At 40.0% G+C, this 24,877-nt stretch overlaps 1 protein-coding gene across 1 annotated transcript in view; it reads right to left on the bottom strand.

The window, feature by feature from the left end:
• The window catches only part of LOC142385116 (copine-8), a 139,831-nt gene that overhangs the window by 28,968 nt on the left and 85,986 nt on the right, over positions 1–24,877 (bottom strand). The window contains exons 10-13 of the mRNA XM_075471302.1: positions 16,719–16,760; positions 14,684–14,759; positions 9,127–9,180; positions 8,936–8,997 (exon numbers count right to left, since the gene is read on the bottom strand). Coding sequence (XP_075327417.1) covers positions 8,936–8,997; positions 9,127–9,180; positions 14,684–14,759; positions 16,719–16,760 — 234 coding nt within the window. The remainder of the gene's footprint in view (positions 1–8,935; positions 8,998–9,126; positions 9,181–14,683; positions 14,760–16,718; positions 16,761–24,877) is intronic.

The raw sequence follows: 24,877 nt of genomic DNA, 5'->3' as shown, positions 1-24,877 counted from the left end.
AACCTGAAGCAGCAGAATCGAGCACTCTGCCACAGACATTTCACACATTTCACACCTCAGCACCGCCCCCCCGTCGGCCTCTGCTGTCAAACACCGAGCAGCTCATCATCTTTGCCGCCTCGGCAGGTCACAGAGGAGGTTTAATGGCCACCCAACAAACGTTAGGGCAGCTTTTCTGGGTTTAAACCTGGTGCAGACCAACAGGAAGAGCCCGAGATCCAGAGCAGAGCAGCTCCTCTGTTAAAGGGACAGTTCGCCTCTTTAAAGGGCCAGTTCGCCTCTTCTGACATGAAGCTGTGTAACATCCCATATCAGCAACATCATTTCTGAACATCTTCTTACCCCCTGCTGCGTCCTGTGAGCAGAGTTCCAGCCTCGTTTTGGTGTTGATGAAGGTAGTCCGGCTAGTTGGCTGGGGTTTAAAAAATAAAGCGCTTTGCTTCTCAGAACAATATGCGTTCAACAGAGTAATACATTTGCATCACAAAATGGTTCTCCAGGAAAAAGTCAGAGCTCACAATCGCTTGGCGCTATTTTTGCCTCCCTTGATATCAATGCGTCCAGCCACCTAGCGATAGCCGCGCCTGTTACGGTGTTTGCTGCTCGGTCTGCTCTTCGGTCTGCACAGTTTACATTGGATGCATCTAAATGTAATGCCTGAGAAGGCATTCATTTAACCTTAACCGTTACTAACAGCAGCTTTTACAATGAGGCAAATGGCGCTAACATGATAGGCAGTGTTTGTTAGTTAGTTAGTTACCTGCAGTGTTAGCCGAGGACATGCTAACGTTGCTAACGTTGCTGGGTTCAGATTCACCAACGTTAGTCCGGAGCAGATCGAAAACGCGACATTCATTCATAGTTATTGCATGTTGGTAGTATTTCCTCCCTTTGGTGAAATATTCATTTTGCAAGTTGCCCTGTTGTCGTCTTTTTTAGGGATGTGGAACCAAACTTTCGAGCGTTTGTACTGCTTGGGCGCCATGTTTACTGTTGGCTGCTGGCTGCGCTGGACATCATTCGCGCCCACTGGAATTGAAACCCCGGGAACCGGTTCTCCACAAGAACCGGTTTTCGATTCCCATCCCTAATAACCGTACTCTGCAGATCACTCATGGGTGGGCATCTCTGCATCAGCCCCAGATGGGTTTCCTTCTTGGCTTTGTGTCCTCATCTGGTTCTGTTCTGTTTCCCACCACTTGGACACACCTTGAACCCCTTTAAAGGGCTCTCATTTCATTTTTACGCAGATGATATCCAACTGTACGTTTCCTTTTTCTCCAGGAATAACAGAATCTGTCCTTCAGGGCAGCATTGATGCCACAAAGAGCCGGATGGCTGCTCACTGGTTCGGTCAAAGGTCTGAAATGTCGGCGTTACATTCGACCAGGCTCTTAGTTTTGATGATCACATTCATGCTTTTTTCATCTACGATTGGTGTCCAAGTCGGAATTAGAAATGACGATTCAAGCCTTTGTTTCCTCATGATTGGACTGTTATAAGTCATCTTTGGGCTTAAAAAAGGTTCAAAACTCAGCTGCGAGGCTTCTTACTCGGTCCAGGAGGGCCGCCGTCCTGCAGGTTTTAGACGTTTTCCTGCTTCAACACATCATCAGCAGGCTGCTGCAGGACGTAACAATCTGTTGAAGAGATCCATTTCATCTGAATCAGGTGTGTTGAAGCAGGGAAACATCTAAAACCTGCAGGACCGGATGTGGACATCCCTGCTCTAAGTGGTCTCATGACGTCTTTGTACCGGCTCCTGATAAAGTTCAGACTTCAGTTTGAGGTCAAATATCCGTTTATATAAGTGAACTCACTAAGTCGGTGGTTCCCTGTTCTAGATTGTAATTTTTATATCTTTAACTTCACGGTTGTGATCTTTATCTCGAAAGCTGCTTCCTTAGAACAGAAGAAAGTGTAAAACCAGACCGAATCCCAGAACTATGGCTGTGTTCGAAACTACTTACTATATACGGCATACTGATCGATCAGACAGTATGCAGAGCGTTTACCCACAATGCATCTTGCTCCTGCCCAAGCCGAAATCAGCCGGCCTGAAGCTGATTTCCCTTAAGCTCTAAACTCTGTAAACTTTAGCAACATGTGAAACATTTTCAGGTGAGAAAGTAGTCGTTTAGATCCCCAACGTGTTGAAAACCTGACAAAATACCGGCTGTTTACAATTTTGTTCCCACGAATTCGGCGCTACTAAAGCTAGCCGCAGTGAGCAATGCACTTCCTGTTATTTTCACAAAATAAAATACCCGTTGCCTTTTATCATAGGGAAAGCCATTACCATACAATTGGTGCTTTTGTTTTGAAAACAGGAAGTGAACCTACCCTCGTTGTAGCTAGCTTGAAACTGCCGTTTTGACAGGAAATGACGATCGGCGACGTCACGTTACGTTGCATCTTGGGTAGTTTGAGTATGAGTAGTAACCTCATGATGCATACCCAACATTTCGGAGAATCTAGTATGCATCCGGGAACTTCTGCTTACTCAAACTCGCATACTAACTCAAAAAATTAGTAGGAGTAGTGGGAGAAGTATGCGGTTTGGAACACAGAACTATGAGTTCATTCCGACTGAATTCACCAACTTTATGAAAAACAAGAAAAAAACCACTGAAAGCAAATTTCATAGGAGACAGCTGCAAGGACAAGAGGACAGAGAAAGCAATTTCTGGTCCAGTTCCCCACGCTGGCACAGACGAGCTTCAGCTAAGCAGGCTAAATTATGCATGAACTCCTTCTCTTCTGCCATATCTCCCTCAGTCACACATGCACAGAGTTTGACTGAGCAGCTCAAACTGCGATAAATGGGAAGCCAGAAACACAAGGTGAACCCAGAAAGAGACCATTAAACATTACAATAGAGCCAGCTCTTAAATAAATGTGTCACTCTAAGATGGACAGCTGTAGAGACGTAAGGAAAATCACTAAATATAATAAAAGAAGCAGGTAAGGGGTTAAAAAAACGCTGTTAATGCGAGTTGAGTCACTGGTACAAATTAACACGATCAAACCTCTGCAGCCTGTGATTATTTTCTAATTTGTCACAATTAATTTCAAAGTCAATGTCAGTTTTTGGCAGAACAAAAGTTGGATTTAACGCTCGACATTTAAATATGACTCATAATGGAATCTGAGTGGGACTTTGCTTAAATTACTCCTTTTTTCTGGCTTATGTACGAAGTTATGTCTTTTCCACTTATATTTTTCACTTTGCTGCCCTATTATGGTCTTTTATTGCATTGACATGACATTGAACATGGTTGAAAGAACCCGTTTGTTCTGTTTTCGGTGATATATTTTCATGATTCTGAGTAGAGATTAGAGCACACACCAAGCAAAGGGAATAAAAGCCACTGAAATAAAAGCAGGAAATGTTTTTCAGGTGCAATTGTGGCTCAAAAACTCTGGAAAAACTCCACTTTGGCTGTTTCTTTGGGTCTAATTTTTGAGATATCTCTAACTCTGATATAACATTTGTCACTGACAAAGTTAAACTGGTTACCTTTGCTGAAAGGTAGCTCAGTGCTGAATGTTAGCCTCTAAAAACTTTCTTATTAAAATGTCCAAGACATCCTTTAGTTAAAATATCTAGTATAGATAGTAAAAGATAGTTTAAGGTGTTTTTTCTACAGCTAAACATGGTAGTGGGTCACTTTTGACCCGCAAGACAACAGGAGGGTTAAAGGAAGCCGAGCTGCCGGGGTCACAGGGCGGTTTGAACAGAGATGGAAACTCATGGTTGAAACTGGAGCTTTTGTAGCTTTTTGATCAGGAATTTAATTGAAAAAGAGGTTTGAGGTGCTACTTAAAAGCGTGTTCCTCCTCAGATGAGCAGATAAACCAGACGTTGGCTGTGTTCGAAACCGCATACTGCATACTCATCGATAAGACAGTATGCAGAGCGTTTACCCACAATGCATTTCTCTCCTGCCCGAGCTGAAATCAGCCGGCCTGAAGCTGATTTCCCTTAAGCTCTAAACTCTGTAAACTTTAGCAACATTTGAAACATTTTCAGGTGAGAAAGTAGTCGTTTAGATCCCCAACGTGTTGAAAACCTGACAAAATACCGGCTGTTTACAATTTTGTTCCCACGAATTCGGCGCTACTAAAGCTAGCTGCAGTGAGCTAACGCACTTCCGGTTATTTTCACAAAATAAAATACCCGTTGCCTTTTATCATAGGGAAAGCCATTACCATACAATTGGTGCTTTTGTTTTGAAAACAGGAAGTGAACCTACCCTCGTTGTAGCTAGCTTGAAACTGCCGTTTTGACAGGAAATGACGATCGGCGACGTCACGTTACGTTGCATCTTGGGTAGTTTGAGTATGAGTAGTAACCTCATGATGCATACCCAACATTTCGGAGAATCTAGTATGCATCCGGGAACTTAAGAAAAGTTAATGTTAGTAGGAGAAGTAGGCGGTTTCGAACACAGCCGTTGCTTCAGTCTGAAGCTGTCCGGTGAGTCGCGGCTGATGAAATACAGCAGCGTATGTCTGCACTGCGGTGAGGGTGAACGGGGGAATGCCTTTAAATCCAGCCGGTTCCCCGTCAGTCACTGATCTTCCCCCGCTGTTTAACGCTGTTTCAGCCTTCAGTGACTCAGCCGGGAGCCGATGTGACACAACAGAGCGCAGCGGGGGCGACGATTGAGGGGGCTGTGCTTAATATTCAAATAAGCTTTCTGTTCTTCAACATTCCTGCATCTGTATCAGGGATGCAGCGGCAGGAAATGCTTCATTCGGTCGCTAAGTTTTGAGATATTAAGACGACACGGACACAGAGATGCATCCTTCCTCAGTTACTGTGACTTTTTACATGAAGTGATAATGTTCCAACGTAAGAAAGATGCTCAGAAAAACTGCTTTCCTGTTACTCGGGGGAGCGTGCACTGAGTGAACTAAAAACAGCATCAGAGGGGAGGAGAGCTCCTACCTGCATGAAGTGAAATTAGCCTCGCAGTCTGTGGGGTCACATGGCACTGAAAGGATCGGATTATTGGCTAAATTACAATCAGACTGAGTTATTAAGTGCATGTAGACGCCTTAATCTGACTAAGAACTGGATCGGATGGGATTCAGACCCCGAGATAACTGGGTTGAAAGTCACTCTAAACCTGCTTGTAGACGCTGAAGCTCGTGGTGAATCAGACTTTGCGTTCTGCGCATGCTCCAGATGTTTTCCCGGGGTCGTGACCCGGAAGTCAAAGGAGACGATATTCCTGTTGTTGTCGCCGTCAGAAAGAAACAAACAACGCGATGGAGAATGCTCCGTTGGGCATCGAGTTTGTGCAACAAGCAGCTCATCACAGACCAAATGTAGAGGGACGTAGCTTCATCTGGCTCTGCGTTCTCCATCTTTCTCCAACGCCTGAGTTTGTTGTTGTTGTTGGTGGTGAAGAGGTCAACAGGAAGTGGCTCTATTAGCAACAGCTGGAATGGGTACAGCGCCACCTATCATACCGGGGTATGACACGCTTTGTGCCAATGATCCCATTCATTCACCGCCAGATATCCAAGGAGAATCACTTGGGCTGGGCAAAGATTAAAATGTTTAATCTAATTAATCACATGATTTCCCTGATTAATCACGATTAATCACATTTGTACGCAGAATCCAAAAATGAATCCAAAAGTAGCGTATAGCTTTTAGCATTTAGCTTTATTTTAAATGTGCTGCCATATGAATGAAAGTGCCATAACATTTGTTGTGCAAGCACACTTTTAACATCAGCATCTTTCTGTAGTTTTTATGTAGAAGCCTCGCTCCACTGTCTGTTTCCTTGAATAACTCAGTCTGATTGTAATTTAGCCAATAATCCGATCCTTTCAGAGCCATGTGACCCCACTGAGTGATGCACTGAGCTGGTTGATTTGTGAGGCACATGTGCCGGTTTCACTCCCCCCTCTTTGTGTCTGCTCCTCTAACTGATGATAACCTACCTGAATGACGTCTCTATTCCTGTTTCAAAGCTCAATTCACCAACCAAAACAAGGGGGAACAATATCTGTCAGCGTGAGAGACAGGTCTGCCTTCAAAATGAAAGATAGCGCCAACAATTCACGGCTTTTATCGTCCCGCTCGCACAAAGAAAGGCCCGCTTTGTTTAAAGTCACGGGTGGTGCCGACGCTTTATCAAAGGGGGGGAAGGAAAGACGGAGCCTTTTAAATCAGTCATTTATGCATCAGATCGTGCTCCCAATTAGGTCCAAAGGAACAATTAGCGGATCGGGTTGAAGCTGCAAAAAGAGCCGTCAATCAGAGGAATGAGATGAGGGAGAAAATGGCTCGAAGACCGTCCAACACACACAGAAAGGGCATGAGACACGTCCTGAAAGGGTGAGCGGAACATCTGTCTCTGCACACAAACTGGCCGTCTGCCCATTATGCAATAAGGAGTATTTGCTCCTGGACCATTAGAGTCCATTTAGGTTCCAAACACTGAAACAGTCCTGTGGCTGCAGAACCAGCCCAGCTCATCAGCCCTCCACCACCGTGCTTGACAGCTGGTGTGAGGTGTTTGTGCTGATATGCTGTGTTTGGTTTCCTCCAAACGTGCTGCTGTGCACTATGAGCAAACATCTCCACTTTGGTCTGCTCTGTCCAAAGGACATTGTTCCAGAAGTCTTTTGGTTTGTTCAGATGCAGCTTTGCAAACCTGAGCTGTGCTGCCATGTTCTTTTTAGAGAGAAGAGGCTTTCTCCTGCAGCCCTTCCACACAAGCCATACCTGTTCAGTCTGTTTCTACCTGTGCTGTCATGACCTTTAACCTTTAGATAGATAGATAGATAGATAGATAGATAGATAGATAGATAGATAGATAGATAGATAGATAGATAGATAGATACTTTATTCATCCCAATTTGGGAAATTGTTTTGTTGCGGCAGCGTACAGTAAACAGTAAAAGATATGACAACAATTAAAGCAGTAAAAACAAGCAAATAGAATATAATAAAATAAATATAAAATAAAATAAACTGCTTTAAATTTTAACATGCTAACTGAGGCCCGCAGAGTCTGAGATGTAGCTCTTTGGGTTTCTGACCTTGGGGTGACCTTTAACCTTTAAAGCGATACTCCGGAGTAGATTCACCCTGGGGTCATTTGAACCGTGATATCCAGCCAAGTAGCCCACCCGCAGTTTTACTGATATTGGCTGAACATCAGCTGAGTTACCGAGTTATCCCGAATAGCTTCGTACAAGCGCTAACGGACCCTGGCAGTATCTCCAAAATTACCACACTAAAATCACATGCCATGACACCAAACTTCTACAGTAGTACAAATATGGTCTGTACTCACAAAACGATGCATTTGGAAGTTTGAAAATAGTCCAGGAGTTTATTATTATCAACACAAGCCTGATAGCTTCTCTGCTGCTAAAGCTGCGTCGACGTCACTTCCTTGATCTGGGAGCTTCAAAGTAAGATGAGGGTTGATCTACTACTGTAGACAACAAAGCAAGGCTGCTCAATTTCTCCATTGATAAAATAATTTCACAACTCTACAACATAAAAATTCATAAAAAAACATGTAGAATAGAGCATATACTTTGTTGTCTACAGTAGTAGATCAACCCTCATCTTACTTTGAAGTTCCCAGATCAAGGAAGTGACGTCGACGCAGCTTTAGCAGCAGAGAAGCTATCAGGCTTGTGTTGATAATAATAAACTCCTGGACTATGTACAAACTTCCAAATGCATCGTTTGGTGAGTACAGACCATATTTGTACTACTGTAGAAGTTTGGTGTCATGGCATGTGAGTTTAGTGTGGTAATTTTGGAGATCCTGCCAGGGTCCGTTAGCGCTTGTGCTAAGCTATTCGGGATAACTCAGTAACTCAGCTGATGTTCGGCCAATATCGAAAAAACTTCGGATGGGCTACTTGGCTGGATGTCACGGTTCAAATGACCCCAGGTTGAATCTACTCCGGAGTATCACTTTAACATGCTAACTGAGGCCTGCAGAGTCTGAGATGTAGCTCTTTGGGTTTCTGACCTTGGGGTGACACCTGAATCTTTTTCACATGACCTATATAAATATAAATATAACGAACATCGGTTTACAACTAGTAAGTAGTTCTGGGACCCAAAGTGATTCATCTTTTAGCTCATTTGTGGATATGATGCAAACATTTAGCTGATTTTTGAGGATTTAGATTTAGATTTGTATATAGCGAATGTTTATTCACTATTTTTATTTTATTTTATTTATATTATATTTATATTTATTTTATTCTATTTGCTTGTTTTTACTTTAATTGTTTTCATATCTTTTATTTTTCGCTGCTGCAACAAAACAATTTCCCAAATTGGGATGAATAAAGTATTTATTTATCTATCTATCTGTCTAATTTAAGAGCAAACAAACACTGGATTCTTGCTTCTCTGACACAAAATGTGCTTAAAAGCACGCCGTGTTGTAGTTAGTGACGGGGAAAATTAAGTGGTTTTCCTCTCAGAAACACCCAAAGAACCGAAGCTACAAGGGCAGCAGAGAAATACTGGGATGACATATTTTCTCCAAAGTTGCAGGCGTACACTCACATCCACACTGTTCTCTCCCCTGACAATCTCCCCCTCTGTGACTCTAATGAAGGCAGAGTGTGTAGGCGAGCGTTTCTGCCATGCCTGGCTGCACGCGGTCAGCATCTCCTGAGCAACATACATGCACATGCACGCGCACGTGCACAGAAACAGGGTTTGGAAGTGCAGCTGTCACTCTCACATCCTTTTTAATGCCATCGTCTCACATGCAAATGGAGACTTTTCCATCCGATTCCCTCACACTTAGGGATCATTATCTGTCGTGATGGCGTTATTATGGAGACCGGCACACTCAGCATGTTGGCTCTCATTATTAGCACAACCCCCCCCCCCCCGTCTGTCAGAGTGCGTTCAACAGCCATGACTTACCCTCCTTTGATGTAGTCCAGGAAGGTGACTTCAATGTCCACCAGAAAGGAGAGCAGCGTCACCTGGAAATGAGACAATCCGACCCACAACAGCATCCAGTTACCTCACATGAAGCTCGGAACCATAAAGGCACGTAAAACTGCTCTGGGAATTAAGGAAAAATAAGATAGATTCAGGTTTTTACGCCTCACCGTTCCAGAGTTGACGTATTTTTTCTTCTTCCCTTTCTTCTTTGGATTTACCACCTGAAAATGAACAGATTGATACTTAACAACAAACGCCATCTCAAGGCAGAATAATCCAATATCAGTTCATAGAATAGAACAATACTTTATTCATCCCCCAATGGGGGAATTGAAATTAGTCAAGTTGCTAAAACAATTATTAATATTTACAATGATTGTATATTAACAACAACAATAATAATACCAATTCTAATAAAAATACTACTACTAACTAATAATATTAATAATAAAAAAAAAACACTAAATCAATTAAATCAAAAAATTAAGTAATTTTTTTTATAAATTGATAACTAACATTTTTTTTAATTTTTTAAAATAAATTAAAAATAAGTAACTAACTGATGATAATAATAATAATAATAATAATGATAAATTAATTTTTAAATAAATTGATAATAACTAACTAACTAACTAATAATAATAATACTAATAATAAATGACTAAATTAATTTAAAAAATAATAAGAAAAAAATAAAATAAAAAATAAAATAAAATAATTCATATTTGCATCCTTAGTTTAAATCTTTTAGGTACCTTTTGTAAGTACGAATGAATAGGCTGTTGTGGAGAAGAGTAACAACAGCTTCCTGCTCCCCTATTTGCTTTTTCCTCAGACTATTTCAGCTCTGCTGCAGATATTTTCTATTAACAGCAGCTCTTTAGCTTAATAATTTAATAATAATAATTAATAATGTTCTACCAGTAAAGTGTTTAGTCTGTTTCATCCCTGCTTTGAGTTCTCTTTTGTAAGTAAATGCAGATTATAACGGTACCTAATGAGCAGTAGTTTGTTAAATTCAGCCTCTGAAAATGCATTTAAAACACAGATGAAGGGAAAGTGAAGCCTGGTTTAAAAAACCAGCACCAGTTAAACACAAGACAGTATCTAAAAGATGGATTAGTACAGTATTGATAACAGAATAGAGAATAAAAAATGCTTTTTTGTCAGTTTAACGTGTGGAAGTCTGAGCTTGGTTTGCTGTGTGTGCTAGCGTGTGCTAACGTAAGCTAGCGTGAGCTCTCAGGCTCCATACTGCTGTCTCTGTTATACTGTAATAATGTGCTCGAAGGGTAACAGAGTCCAACATATGAAAAACTGAGAACTTTTAACACCAGCACAGATGTTTTAGCCCTCGTTTACAGATCACTCAATGAATCCATACATGCATATAAATGTAAACTATGGCAGAAAAATGGAGGGAAAGCTAACCTATAAACACAAACTGAGTCGACCTGATATACTGACGAAGTTATTCCAAAGTTAAGGGATAAGATGTCAGTAGGTCTGATATAAAAGCAGGGGCCAGTCCATGTAGAGCTTTATATGTTCATAAAAAGATCATAAAGTGGATTCTGAATTTCACTGGAAGCCAGAGAAGAGAAGCAAGAATAAGTGTGATATGTGGAGCTAGTTTTTTGCTAGCAGACTTGCTAAGACGGGCTGTGAAGGACCGAGAGACGCACGTGAAAAGTGAGTTACGAGGATTTTTTTAAGTTTGTCTTCAAAGTTTGAGATGATCAAATGGAAGCAAAGGTTAGATCTTTGTCTTCGATGAAGGAAACAAGACCGGATGAGCTTAGAGATGTGAGATTCAACATTCAGTTTTACTAGAATTCAGATGGAGGGAACATTAAATGAGTGATGGCAGAGTTCACTGAGGCAGGAAAGTATAACTGTGTATCATCTGCATAGCAACGGTAGGAGATTCCTTTAAAACTCTTACGTAGAGGGCCCAGGAGTAACGTACGGAAAGAAAACAGAAGTGGTCCGAGAACTGAGCCCTGGGGCACCCCACGTATAAGTTTGAGAGCAGTGGCCTGTTTCCTTTAATGCCACAAGACTAAAAAAAAAGCTACAAAATTACATTACATAAATAAAAATGCTCCTAACCTGAAGCACATTTGGATATAAGTAAGCTCTTAGTGCTTTTTAAAGAAAATATTCAAGAAGAGAGACTAATTCAACTGCGGCCCTGAGTTTAAATCGTCTCTCACACTGCAGGGACCAGAGCTGACACTCCTTCTGAATCCCAAACACTGTTTCTGTGCTTCATGGTCTCATTAAACTGTGTCAAGGTTGAACAGAAAGAGACGACCTCAAGGAAACAACGCATTAATGTGTGGATTTATGTATTTCTCCTTGGTTTACTCTGAGCAGCCACCCACGAGGACACAACTGCCTTTGAAGGTGAACTGAAACGCACACCGGGTGCATCTAACTGTCCCACTCGGCTGTGTTCAGGTTGATAAATGCAGAATTACTAAGACTGTGTGTGTGATAATCTGAGAACCAGAAGGCAAACAGCAGCTGTTTAACATGGCCGTCCCTGGTGTGCTTCCCTTTATATTTAATAAAGATGTGCTGACTCTTCCTGGGAGAGAATAAGCAGGTGATCTGTCATAATGTCAGCGTAAGTGTGTGTTTGTGCATCTATGCTTTAAAAGAAAAGAGGAAAAGTGGCTCAGGATGTAAAGGATTCTTTAAATTCTTACTCCATGTGTACCTAAGTACCTGCAAACATAAGGAAGCACAGCTTCACCCACTGAGAAAAGAATCTTTGGGATTTTCTTGGAGCAATAATGATCAGAACCAACACTTTTTTCAGAAATTGTTAGAGCTTCGTGTCAGATGTTGGTCAGCTGGAGGAGGCGAAGACAGCGCTGTTGGTAGAGTTTAAAATTAGTTTTTATTTCTTTGGACAACTCTTGTAACGATCACATGCCAAATGTGGCTCTTATCTTAAAGTTCAATTCAACTAAACCACCAAAAAACCATCTCAAACCTCCATTTATAACTCTGGGATTATTGGCTGCCCACCGCTCCAGTGTATCAGGTGCCAACCTGGATCGGTTAAAAGCCCCACAAAGACTCCACTTCCTTAGGATGCTGAGGGGGAACCATCCGGAGGGGAAACTGTTGGTGGCTTTGTACCGCGGCACCATAGAAAACGTACTCGCCTGCTATGCCAACCAAGGGTCATCGGCTCTCCAACCCTCTCTGGAGGACACCACCAGCACACGGTGTCTCAGGACAGAACCCGTTCAACCTCATGCCCTCTGACAGGTGTTTAAAGAGCAGGACAACCAGCCTGAGAAACAGCTTCTTTCCCTGGGCCATCACTGGCATAGCCTGGTACACTGTTCAATATTACTTACACCCCATAACTGCTGCTAAACCTAGTGTCGTATCCTTTGCTGCCACTCCTCCTCTTAGTACTATTCTTAGTGGAGGTAAAGTACTTCAAAGTATCTATTATTTTTACTAAGGCTGGGCAACGATTAAAATCTTTAATCTAATTAATCACATGATTTCCCTGATTAATCACGATTAATCACATTTGTACGCAAAATCCAAAAATGAATCCAAAAGTAGAGTATAGCTTTTAGCATATTCTCCGAAATGTTGGGTATGCATCATGAGGTTACTACTCATACTCAAACTACCCAAGATGCAACGTAACGTGACGTCGCCGATCGTCATTTCCTGTCAAAACGGCAGTTTCAAGCTAGCTACAACGAGGGTAGGTTCACTTCCTGTTTTCAAAACAAAAGCACCAATTGTATGGTAATGGCTTTCCCTATGATAAAAGGCAACGGGTATTTTATTTTGTGAAAATAACAGGAAGTGCATTGCTCACTGCGGCTAGCTTTAGTAGCGCCGAATTCGTGGGAACAAAATTGTAAATAGCCGGTATTTTGTCAGGTTTTCAACACGTTGGGGATCTAAACGACTACTTTCTCACCTGAAAATGTTTCAAATGTTGCTAAAGTTTACAGAGTTTAGAGCTTAAGGGAAATCAGCTTCAGGCCGGCTGATTTCGGCTCGGGCAGGAGCGAAATGCATTGTGGGTAAACGCTCTGCATACTGTCTGATCGATGAGTATGCAGTATGCAGTATGCAGTATGTAGTATGTAGTATGCAGTATGTACTATGCAGTATGCAGTATGTAGTATGTAGTATGCAGTATGTAGTGTGTAGTATGTAGTATGTAGTATGCAGTATGTACTATGCAGTATGTAGTATGTAGTATGTAGTATGCAGTATGTAGTATGTAGTGTGTAGTATGTAGTATTTAGTATACAGTATGTAGTATGCAGTATGTAGTATGCAGTATGTAGTATGCAGTATGTAGTATGTAGTATGCAGTATGTAGTATGTATTATGTAGTATGTAGTATGCAGTATGTAGTATGCAGTATGTAGTATGTAGTATGCAGTATGTAGTATGCAGTATGTAGTATGCAGTATGTAGTATGCAGTATGTAGTATGTATTATGTAGTATGTAGTATGTAGTATGCAGTATGTAATATGCAGTATGTAATATGCAGTATGTAGTATGCAGTATGTAGTATGCAGTATGTAGTATGTAGTATGTAGTATGCAGTATGTAGTATGCAGTATGTAGTATGCAGTATGTAGTATGTATTATGTAGTATGTAGTATGTAGTATGCAGTATGTAGTATGCAGTATGTAGTATGTAGTATGCAGTATGTAGTATGCAGTATGTAGTATGCAGTATGTAGTATGTAGTATGCAGTATGTAGTATGTATTATGTAGTATGTAGTATGTAGTATGCAGTATGTAATATGCAGTATGTAATATGCAGTATGTAGTATGCAGTATGTAGTATGCAGTATGTAGTATGTAGTATGCAGTATGTAGTATGTATTATGTAGTATGTAGTATGTAGTATGCAGTATGTAATATGCAGTATGTAATATGCAGTATGTAGTATGCAGTATGTAGTATGCAGTATGTAGTATGTAGTATGCAGTATGTAGTATGTAGTATGCAGTATGTATTATGTAGTATGTAATATGCAGTATGTAGTATGCAGTATGTAGTATGCAGTATGTAGTATGTAGTATGCAGTATGCAGTATGCAGTATGTAGTATGCAGTATGTAGTATGTAGTATGTAATATGCAGTATGTAATATGCAGTATGTAATATGCAGTATGTAATATGCAGTATGTAGTATGCAGTATGCAGTATGTAGTATGTAGTATGCAGTATGCAGTATGCAGTATGTAATATGCAGTATGCAGTATGTAGTATGCAGTATGTAGTATGTAGTATGCAGTATGTAGTATGTAGTATGTAGTATGCAGTATGTAGTATGTATTATGCAGTATGCAGTATGCAGTATGCAGTATGTAATATGCAGTATGTAGTATGCAGTATGTAGTATGCAGTATGTAGTATGTAGTATGTAGTATGTAGTATGTAGTATGCAGTATGTAATATGCAGTATGTAATATGCAGTATGTAGTATGCAGTATGTAGTATGCAGTATGTAGTATGTAGTATGCAGTATGCAGTATGTAGTATGTAGTATGCAGTATGTATTATGTAGTATGTAGTATGCAGTATGTAGTATGTAGTATGCGGTTTCGAACACAGCCAATGTGTTTTTATCTTAACATCTGCAGAAGAAGAACCAGATCCAGCAGCTGCTCATGAACACTTCTGAAGTACGAAACCTCAACACGAAAGCTCACCTCGTAGACGTTGAACTGGCTCTGTCCTCTGGACAGTTCTCTGTAGCAGGTGCTGAACTCTCCGATGAAGTCATGACTGCAGAAAGAGGGCGAGGAAAGAGAGAATTTACTCAGCGAATTACTGCAAACAGCATCACGTCCAGCCCAGCAGGCGAAGTAAAAACTCCGAACACACGAAACGTTGGCATTTCACCCTCGGTTGTGTGTTGTGAGTTTTTAAAAAGAAAACGTTTATCGAAGGCAACAAAAATGAGGATTGTTAAAGTCAAAGCACTGAATCTCACACCACCCAAACATCTTGTTAAAATCAGTTTAGTGAGATAAAGTAAAAATAATGGAAGAATAACTCCCGTTTTTCTCTCTTTGTCTGAATCCAGATGCTGCTGCTTCCTTACCTACTGAAAACAGACCGCTGTTAATTACGTTGCGACTTGGATTAAATGAACAGAACACAGACAGCTGACATGTTAAATGTTAATGCAATCAGGATACGGGGTAATAAGGAAATGCATCGCTGTGTGATTACAGGCTCCGAGGTTATCAGTGTGAATATGTCGGATTAATATCTACAACAACTACGATAAGTTCTCATGTTACTGAAACCAAACTGACGTGCAAAAGTGTTCGAAACATCCATGTAAATATCAGGATGCAGGTTTCCAGCAGCAATATATGGAGGGCTGAAGCTGCCATAATCCAAAATAAATTAAAAAAATGTATAAATGGTTCAATAAATAACTTTATATGATGATTACTATTAAGTTATAAGCAAAAAATAATCTAATAGAATTGCTTCGAAAGACATTTTTCTGCTTTAATTTTGAGACAATCTGAGGCCCCGCCCCCTCATTTGCATAATGGAAGAGTAAAAAGAAAACACGGAAATAAATGGGCTGAGAGAAATGAACAGAGGGAGAAAATGCAAAGAGGAAATGACAGAGAAGTAAAAAACGTAACCAAAAAAGAAGTTTGAATAAAATAAAGAATCTTTTAAATAAAGAAATACGGGAATACGTAGATCAGTGCGATGTAAAGGGAACTAATACAGAAATAAATACAGGAAAAACAAATTAACAAAGAAGGAAACTAAATATATCCCAATCAAAATAACATAAAATTAAAAACCGAGAGGCAAAGTAAATAAACAGATATATTAACACAAATTTAAATGAATGCAGTTTAAAATTAAAGCAGAAAAATTGACTTATTTCACATTCTGTTCGATTGTTTTTTCATATCCTAATCTTAATTTAAATTTTGGTAGCATTTATCATAATATAAACTTCTTCATTTAGCCATTTATACATTCTAGATTATTATTAATTTTCAATTATGACAGTTTCCAGTCCTCCATAGAACAAATGTATGACATAATAATGAAAGATTTAAGTGCTCTGACGCTACAAAATTTCATCTTTGTTGCAATAATTATATAAAAAACAGTGTTCACATTAGAAAGTATGAGCTTGTTTCCAGAACCAGTAGATTGGTCCAAAATAAGAATAAAAGATTTAAAACATGTTTTATGGGTCATCTTAATCAATTTTTGAATTCTCAAAAATCTAGATGACTCATACTGATGTGTGCAAAAATTTCGTGTCAAATGAAATCTGAATTTCGAATTTAAACAAAGCTAGTATGAAATGATTGGTGGAGCCTGACAGGCCATTGAAGACGACCAATCAGAGCAGACTTTGGGAAGGGCGTGGCCTTTCTAACATTTTTATTTTTTTGTTGTTTTTTTTTTTTACCAGAAATTTAAAAGCCACCAGTTTCAGCTGGAGACTTTAGTTATTTTAGGCGACTTTAGTGCTTTATTATGCACTTCATTAACTAATGCAGCAACAGTCAGAAAGACAAGTCTACATACATTTAACTCATCCCAACACATGGTTCTTACCCCACGTTTTTAAAATGAAAAACATGCTAAAATGGCTCCGGTTCCCCCTCATTTCACCAGAAGTTGCCACCTAACTGATTCTAGTGATGCTGCAGGCTGTAATCTGACAGAATCACATTAATTAAGAGAATTTACCTGCCGTCTCTGTCCCAGTCGTACACCTCAACCTTGATTGTTCTGTTGGGAGAGAAACAAGATGAGAACCAGATCCCAACTTTATTTATGCTTTTCTTTGCAGATAAATTGTTCTTTATATTCCTGAAGATTCCTTCATTGCATCATGTAACACAGACTGAAAGACGGAGGAGTTAAATTAAAGGTGATAGAGAAAGGTTGAATGGGGCATTAATCCTTGTTCTGTGATGTGATATGTAGCCCAAAAAACATTGGTTGGGTCTGTAATGGCTCAGAACCTCCCTAAAAGGCTCTCTGAAACAGCTGTTACTATGCTGGGTTTAGAATGCGTCTTTTTCCCTTATTGGCGTCGTTTAGAGCTTATCTGGCAACCTCATTATGAAATGCAGGTAGGTGTTGGCGCTATTCGGTTGCCGTTGCTTGATTGGCTGCCCTTGCTCTCACTGAAAACAGAGCTATAGAGTAATGCACTGACTGGAAACAGAGCTATAGAGTAATACACTGACTGGAAACAGAGCTATAGAGTAATACACTGACTGAAAACAGAGCTATAGAGTAATACACTGACTGAAAACAGAGCTATAGATTAATACACTGACTGGAAACAGAGCTATAGAGTAATACACTGACTGAAAACAGAGGTATAGAGTAATACACTGACTGGAAACAGAGCTATAGAGTAATACACTGACTGGAAACAGAGCTATAGAGTAATACACTGACTGGAAACAGAGCTATAGAGTAATACACTGACTGAAAACAGAGCTATAGAGTAATACACTGACTGGAAACAGAGCTATAGAGTAATACACTGACTGGAAACAGAGCTATAGAGTAATACACTGACTGAAAACAGAGCTATTGAGTAATACACTGACTGGAAACAGAGCTATAGAGTAATACACTGACTGGAAACAGAGCTATAGAGTAATACACTGACTGAAAACAGAGCTATAGATTAATACACTGACTGGAAACAGAGCTATAGAGTAATACACTGACTGGAAACAGAGCTATAGAGTAACACACTGACTGAAAACAGAGCTATAGAGTAATACACTGACTGGAAACAGAGCTATAGAGTAACACACTGACTGGAAACAGAGCTATAGAGTAATACACTGACTGGAAACAGAGCTATAGATTAATACACTGACTGGAAACAGAGCTATAGAGTAATACACTGACTGAAAACAGAGCTATAGAGTAACACACTGACTGGAAACAGAGCTATAGAGTAATACACTGACTGGAAACAGAGCTATAGAGTAACACACTGACTGAAAACAGAGCTATAGAGTAATACACTGACTGAAAACAGAGCTATAGAGTAATACACTGACTGGAAACAGAGCTATAGAGTAACACACTGACTGAAAACAGAGCTATAGAGTAATACACTGACTGAAAACAGAGCTATAGAGTAATACACTGACTGGAAACAGAGCTATAGAGTAATACACTGACTGGAAACAGAGCTATAGAGTAACACACTGACTGGAAACAGAGCTATAGAGTAATACACTGACTGGAAACAGAGCTATAGAGTAACACACTGACTGAAAACAGAGCTATAGAGTAATACACTGACTGAAAACAGAGCTATAGAGTAATACACTGACTGGAAACAGAGCTATAGAGTAATACACTGACTGGAAACAGAGCTATAGAGTAACGCACTGACTGGAAACAGAGCTATAGAGTAATACACTGACTGGAAACAGAGCTATAGAGTAATACACTGACTGGAAACAGAGCTATAGAGTAATGCACTGACTGAAAAGAAAGCTCATCAGAGTCAGAATTCGTTTTATTGCCATTGTTAGTGAACAGTGTTCACTAACTAGGAATTTGCTGCGGCGTAAGGTGCAAACATGTAACATCGGATATAATAATAAAAAATAAAGAATCAAAATATATGAATATAAAATGTTCAAGGTGTGTACAACAATACACAGTATCCAATATACAGAGCAACAACAGTGCAGCTTCGTTAGTGCAGTTTTAATGACGGTAAAGTGACTGGGGCAGGTTATGAGGTGATTATGAAGTGTTCATAAGTCCGACTGCAAGGGGGAAAAACTGTTTTTGTGACGGGAGGTTCTGGTCCGAATGGACCGAAGCCTCCAGCCCGAGGGGAGCGGTGCAAATAGAGAAGGGTCAGCTGTGATCCCACCTGCTCGCCCCATAGTCCTGGAGACGTGCAGGTCATGGATAGATGGGAGGCTGCTCTGCAGCCGATCAGCTTCTCAGCGGAGCCACAGCTCGCTGCAGTCTGTCTGTCCCTGTCGGAACTGACCATCTACTGAGCAAGGTTTGTGAAACTGTACTAGGGCTGCACAATTAATCGAATTTTATTCAAAATCGCGATTTTGGCCGCGACGATTATGAAAAATGAAAACGCGATTTTTTAATTTTTTTTTTTAATTTTTTTAAATTATTTAAAAAAAAAAAAATTATATATATTTTCTTAATGCGGGTTCAGTTGCATTATACTCTAGCATGCAAGCATTTAACCAATAATAATTGCATTTCAGTTTTATTTTGTTTATTCCTTACATAGTACATTCTTAGCTAGATTTCATTTCGTGATTTTAAATTACATTCTGGACTGAAATATTGTTTTTTTTTTTGGAAAGAAGTGCAATAAAATTCAGTTGTTTATCGTTGTTCCATAATCGTGATTTCAATTATGATCCAAATAATCGTGATTATGATTTTTTCCATAATCGTGCAGCCCTAAACTGTACTCTGTGAAATGCGCAGAGCAAAGGAAAAGTCGGCGGTTGTATGTACTGGGGATGCTGTTAAAAATAAATAAAAGCCATTGATCGCGAACATTGCTTTCCGGGGGAAGAATATGTAACGATCGTAGTCCGCTTTCACAGCCTTGGAAGGCACACCTGTTCCTGTTTCTCGCCGAAGGGGCGTGTCTGAAACAGGGTGGCTGTGGATTTGGGTGTGGGGGGGGGCGATTGCTGAAAAAGTGACATCACTTTTTCACAAAAACGGATTGGCACTTTTTCTGGGGGATATTCAAAAAAGGGGAGTACTTGAAACAGAGGTTCTGACACTTGCTGGCACTTGGTGTGTACTCCCCACAGCGGGGAGACTCGGAACTAACACCAAAAACGTGAAAAAGACGATTTTGATTCTCTATGCCCTTTAAACTAAAGCAAATCCATTCTCCAGTTTATCCTGATATTACCAGGTCGTCTACCTGTCCCTGTATTAACCTATGCTAATATCCACTCCTTATGAGGAAACTGGACAGAAGTAGACACTCCACGATATTCCTTTATCTACTAATATTCTCAACAGAAGGGTAATTTCTCCCTGGCAAAGGCGAAAGAGATAAGAGAACAAACGGTGAATTAAAACCAAGTCTCCCTGCTGGGGAGCGGGACTCAGACTCTCGGTTAATTAAGGTTTTCATTCTGACCGCAGAAAGCAGAGACAGATCGGATCTTCCAACACTCTCATGTATTAATGTGGAAAGGTTTCTAACCAGACACCTTACAGCTCGAACATCCTTCCAAGTTGTGTCTGCTCAATTCAGAGCTTCGCTTTTCCATCTTTCAGTGCGAGAGCGAGTGGAACATGGGCGTCAATTGGGTACGGCAGCTGCCACACCAGGGCTCCAGGGGAAAATGTAAATGTTCGTTTTTCTTTTTTTCTTTAAAAAAAACAAACAAAAAAATGTATTTATGGAATTACTCTGTGTCAATTTGTATTCATTATTCTATTATTTAATACATATAAATGAACTACAAATGAAATTCTGAACAACACAATCAATTGTTCTAAGTATCATCTTCCCCAACACTTGTATCACCTTTTGAAATGTGGTATCTCCCAGCCCCCCCCCCCCCCCTCCCTCCCACGAGATGAGAGAGCCTGGAGGTCAAAGCTGATGTTATTAGCTGGATTTGTTGTTTGCTAATTAATGTAAAAGATGAAAAGGAAGCAGAAAATTTTAGATTTATTTATCACCAAACAAAGGGGTCCAATGTTGCCCCAGCGGCGAGGAAGGAGGACCAGGTAGTGAAGGCGGGATTCAGGCTGTTAACGAGGCTAATGCTAATGCTAATGCTAATGCTAACAGGGAGACGGAGACGAGTCCATTGTTATGTGAGTGAGACTGCATTTGCACACAGATAAGCTACATAGCAGACTTTTGTGGTGATTATTTGCTGTATATTTATTGATTGATACTGTAGTCATGTGACTATAGTGACCTTAGCTTTGGCTGAATTGATGCCGCTGGAGTGGAAACACAAGCTCTCGGAGAGCCGGATCCGCATTAAAGGGAACAAAGCCATAAAGGAGCGGGAATGGGCTTCCTGATAATGATGGGCACTCTGGGGATGAATGGATGTCCTGGTTAGTGTACCACTCTGTCCTCCAGAGAAGCCGCTCTGTGCAGAGCCGTCTGTGGAGACGTCTACGCACTTTCATCTGTTTCCGTCGGTGTTGGCGTGACACAAAACTGACGATGTTTTCACTTGTGGCCTCACTGCCAGAGGCCCACCGGAGACAGTTCTCCATTGTTTGCCAACTCGAGCTTCCTCTTATCTCTTTTCCCAGGCTGCACACACACAAACCCAATGCTTGTGTGAGCAGCTTGCTCAGCCTCCCGTTGATAAGAAATGCTGTGAGTCAACTCCGCACAATAAGCCGATTGGACCCAACTTCAGATCAATGTGGCTGTCTGTTAGCTCAGCAGAGATAAACCCTACTCTCTGCACTTTATCTACTCGTTTCTTTTCCAAACTGACAGTTAAAGAAATCAGAAAGCACAGTATTTTCTTTTTGCATAATTTGTTTAAAAGTTTCTTCCATATTATGGATGAATGCTTGTTAGGATGGGATCGTTGGAGATTACATTTGTATTGTTTACATTTTACATTTTACAGACCACGTTATATTTTCTGTGTTATGATAAAGACGTTGAGGAGAAAAAGAAGCTTGGGGCCATTCAAACTGGCAATTTACACTTTGCTTTATCTCCACGGAACACATTATGATGCTAAAACTTTACAAAAGTGGAAAAACTAAAACATTTAGATATAAAACGCAGATTCTCAGATCTGCCTCCCGTCTACAAAGTCCTCAAGATGCACTAAAACTGGTTCAAGTCCTATCTCGAGGACCGGAAGTATTTTGTTGAAATCAGTGACTGTGTCTCAGACCAAATGGCTATGACCTGTGGGGTTCCCCAGGGGTCAATCCCGGGACCCCTATTGTTCAATCTGTACCAATCCCATTAGGCCAGCTAGGATGGGATGGTTCTCAGTCTTAGAAAACAAGGCAATTGCATTTGTATTATTTACATTGTACATTTTACAGACCACGTTATATTTTCTGTGTTCTGATAGAAATGTTGAGGAGAAAAAGAAGCTTGTGGCCATTCAAACTGGCGATTTACACTTTGCTTTATCTCCATAGAACACATTATGATGCTAAAACTTTACAAAAGTGGGAAAACTAAAACATTTAAATATAAAACGCAGATTCTCAGATCTGCCTCCCGTCTACAAAGTCCTCAAGATGCACTAAAACTGGTTCAAGTCCTATCTCGAGGACCGGAAGTACTTTGTTGAAATCAGTGACTGTGTCTCAGACCAAATGGCTATGACCTGTGGGGTTCCCCAGGGGTCAATCCTGGGACCCCTATTGTTCAATCTGTACCAATCCCATTAGGCCAGCTAGGATGGGATGGTTCTCAGTCTTAGAAAACAAGGCAATTGCATTTGTATTATTTACATTGTACATTTTACAGACCACGTTATATTTTCTGTGTTCTGATAGAAATGTTGAGGAGAAAAAGAAGCTTGTGGCCATTCAAACTGGCGACATTATGATGCTAAAACTTTACAAAAGGGGGAAAACTAAAACATTTAAATATAAAACGCAGCTACTCAGATCGGCCTCCTGTCTACAAAGTCCTCAAGATGCTCTAAAACTGGTTCAAGTCCCATCTCGAAGACTGGTAAGTGTGTCTCTGTGGGGTTACCCAGGGGTCAATCCTGGGACTTTTGAGATAAAAGTGATCTTGAAATTAGCTTAAAAACCTCTTCAAATGAAAAAAAAGCTTGTTTCATGTGAAATATGACTCAAAACAATTTGTTTTCAAGACTTTTTCATTTAACAAGATATTCCAGATGTATTGTATTAAAACAAGTCCCTATATCTGGCTGAAATGGTGCTTGTTAGGCAGTTGTGTCTTATATTAAGTGTAATGAGATACTCAATGAGACAAATATACTTGGTAAGATTTAGATTTTTTCCAGTGTGCTGTAACGGCCTGCTCACTGGGCTCTAAACGGGCTGTAAGACAGCTGCAGTACATCCAGAACCAGGAAATACGACCATATTAGTCCAGTGCTCAGGTCTCTGCACTGGCTTCCTGTCGCTCAGAGAATAGACTTTAAAACAGCTCTGCTCGGGTACAAGTCTCTTCATGGTGACATGTTAGAGCCATATGAACCAACTCGGGCTCTGAGAACCTCAGGGAGGGGTCTCCTGCTGGTGCCCAGAGAATAAAAGAAATTTGTCTCATCTAAGAGGGTTCAGGCTGTATAAATAAATAAATATTGACTTTTCAAACTTGTTTGAGTTGTACAAACTCTGCCTCTTCCTTATAAACTGTATTTCTGGTTATGTTTGCGCATGTTTGAATAAATTGCTGCACCTATTTCTTGTTTTCCTGGCAGAATGTTTGCACAGTACTGAATAAAGTATGCAAAACACTTGTTCACTGCAATGCTGCTCAAACTTACAAACACAAATATTCCTCTTGAACAGCTTCATACATTATTCATTCACACTGTATGGAATCCTGACAGCGCTTATTTCTGTATTTCCTCAAAAACACAGCGCATACATTTTTCATATGATGGGGTTTGCAGAGTCACATTTATGTAGTTTTTATTGACTCCAGTGTTTGCTGAAACAACCACGTGAGTCTCATTGTTCCCTGTCAGATGAATAATGTAAGGACTATTTCATCAGAAGAAATTAACCCTAAAAACAAATATGTAACACATCTTTAAGATATCTACAAGCGAATATATTGTTACATTTATTTTTCCAGAAGACGATGAGACTTGAACCTCATTTCCAGAGGTGGGTAGTAACGAGTTACATTTACTTGAGTACGTTTTTGAAAACATTATACCTCTAGGAGTAGTTTTAAATCACTATACGTTTTACTTTTCCTTGAGTAGATGTGTGCAGCAGAAACTGTCCTCTTACTCCGCTACATTAGGCTACAATGAGCTGGTTACTTTTCTTCTTACCTCTTTGGTATTCTACGCCTCATTATTTTTATCCCCCCGCGTACGCCTCATTTTAATGTTTTATTCTGACAGAGAGAGACGGGTTAGCTTTAGCATTAGCAGTCGTAGCAAACAAACAAAGAAACAGATGAAAAATGTCAGAACCAACGGTGGGAAATGAAGACGCAGACGAGGCCTCATACTGAAAGCATGTTTACCTTACAAAGAGTGAGAAACAGCAGCTCCATTATGTGTCTTCTGTGGCAACCAAAACAAACGCACATTTCAGCAGAAACTCAACATCTAACTTGAGGAAACATGTAGCGCTAAGTTTCCTAAACTCGTTTTTCCCCCCATGGATAGGTGAATGTTTGTTTTTTAGGTTACATATGGGTTACACATGTTTTAAACATTTCCTAAGTCTCTTTTATTTTTTATTGAAGTTCTTGAATGTACCTGGATTATTTTAATTTAAGCTATTTTGTAATTAATGAATTAATTTTAATTTATTTTATCAATTGGATGAACTCTAATTTGCCTAAAGATGATTATTTAGTATTTTTGTCTATCTGATTGAATGCTTGTGTTAACAAATAAATCAGACGTTACTCAACAGTTACTCAGTACTTGAGTAGTTTTTTCATCAAGCGCTTTTTTACTCTTACTCAAGTAATTATTTGGATGACTACTTTTTACTTTTACTTGCTCATTTGTAAACAATAACCACGCAGGCTGGAGGCCATTAGACACTGCAGGAACATGCAGAACATCTTCAGGGTTGCTCATATCGTCTTTATGCCTGATACTGAACATAATGCACATGGATCCACAAAGATGGTCGCCTTTGTTGTTGCACTGCATTTAAGGTGGTGTAAAAGA

Source organism: Odontesthes bonariensis, chromosome 8 (assembly GCF_027942865.1).
Source record: "Odontesthes bonariensis isolate fOdoBon6 chromosome 8, fOdoBon6.hap1, whole genome shotgun sequence".
Taxonomy (NCBI): Eukaryota; Metazoa; Chordata; class Actinopteri; order Atheriniformes; family Atherinopsidae; genus Odontesthes; species Odontesthes bonariensis.
This window is presented reverse-complemented; position numbering and strand designations above follow the sequence as displayed.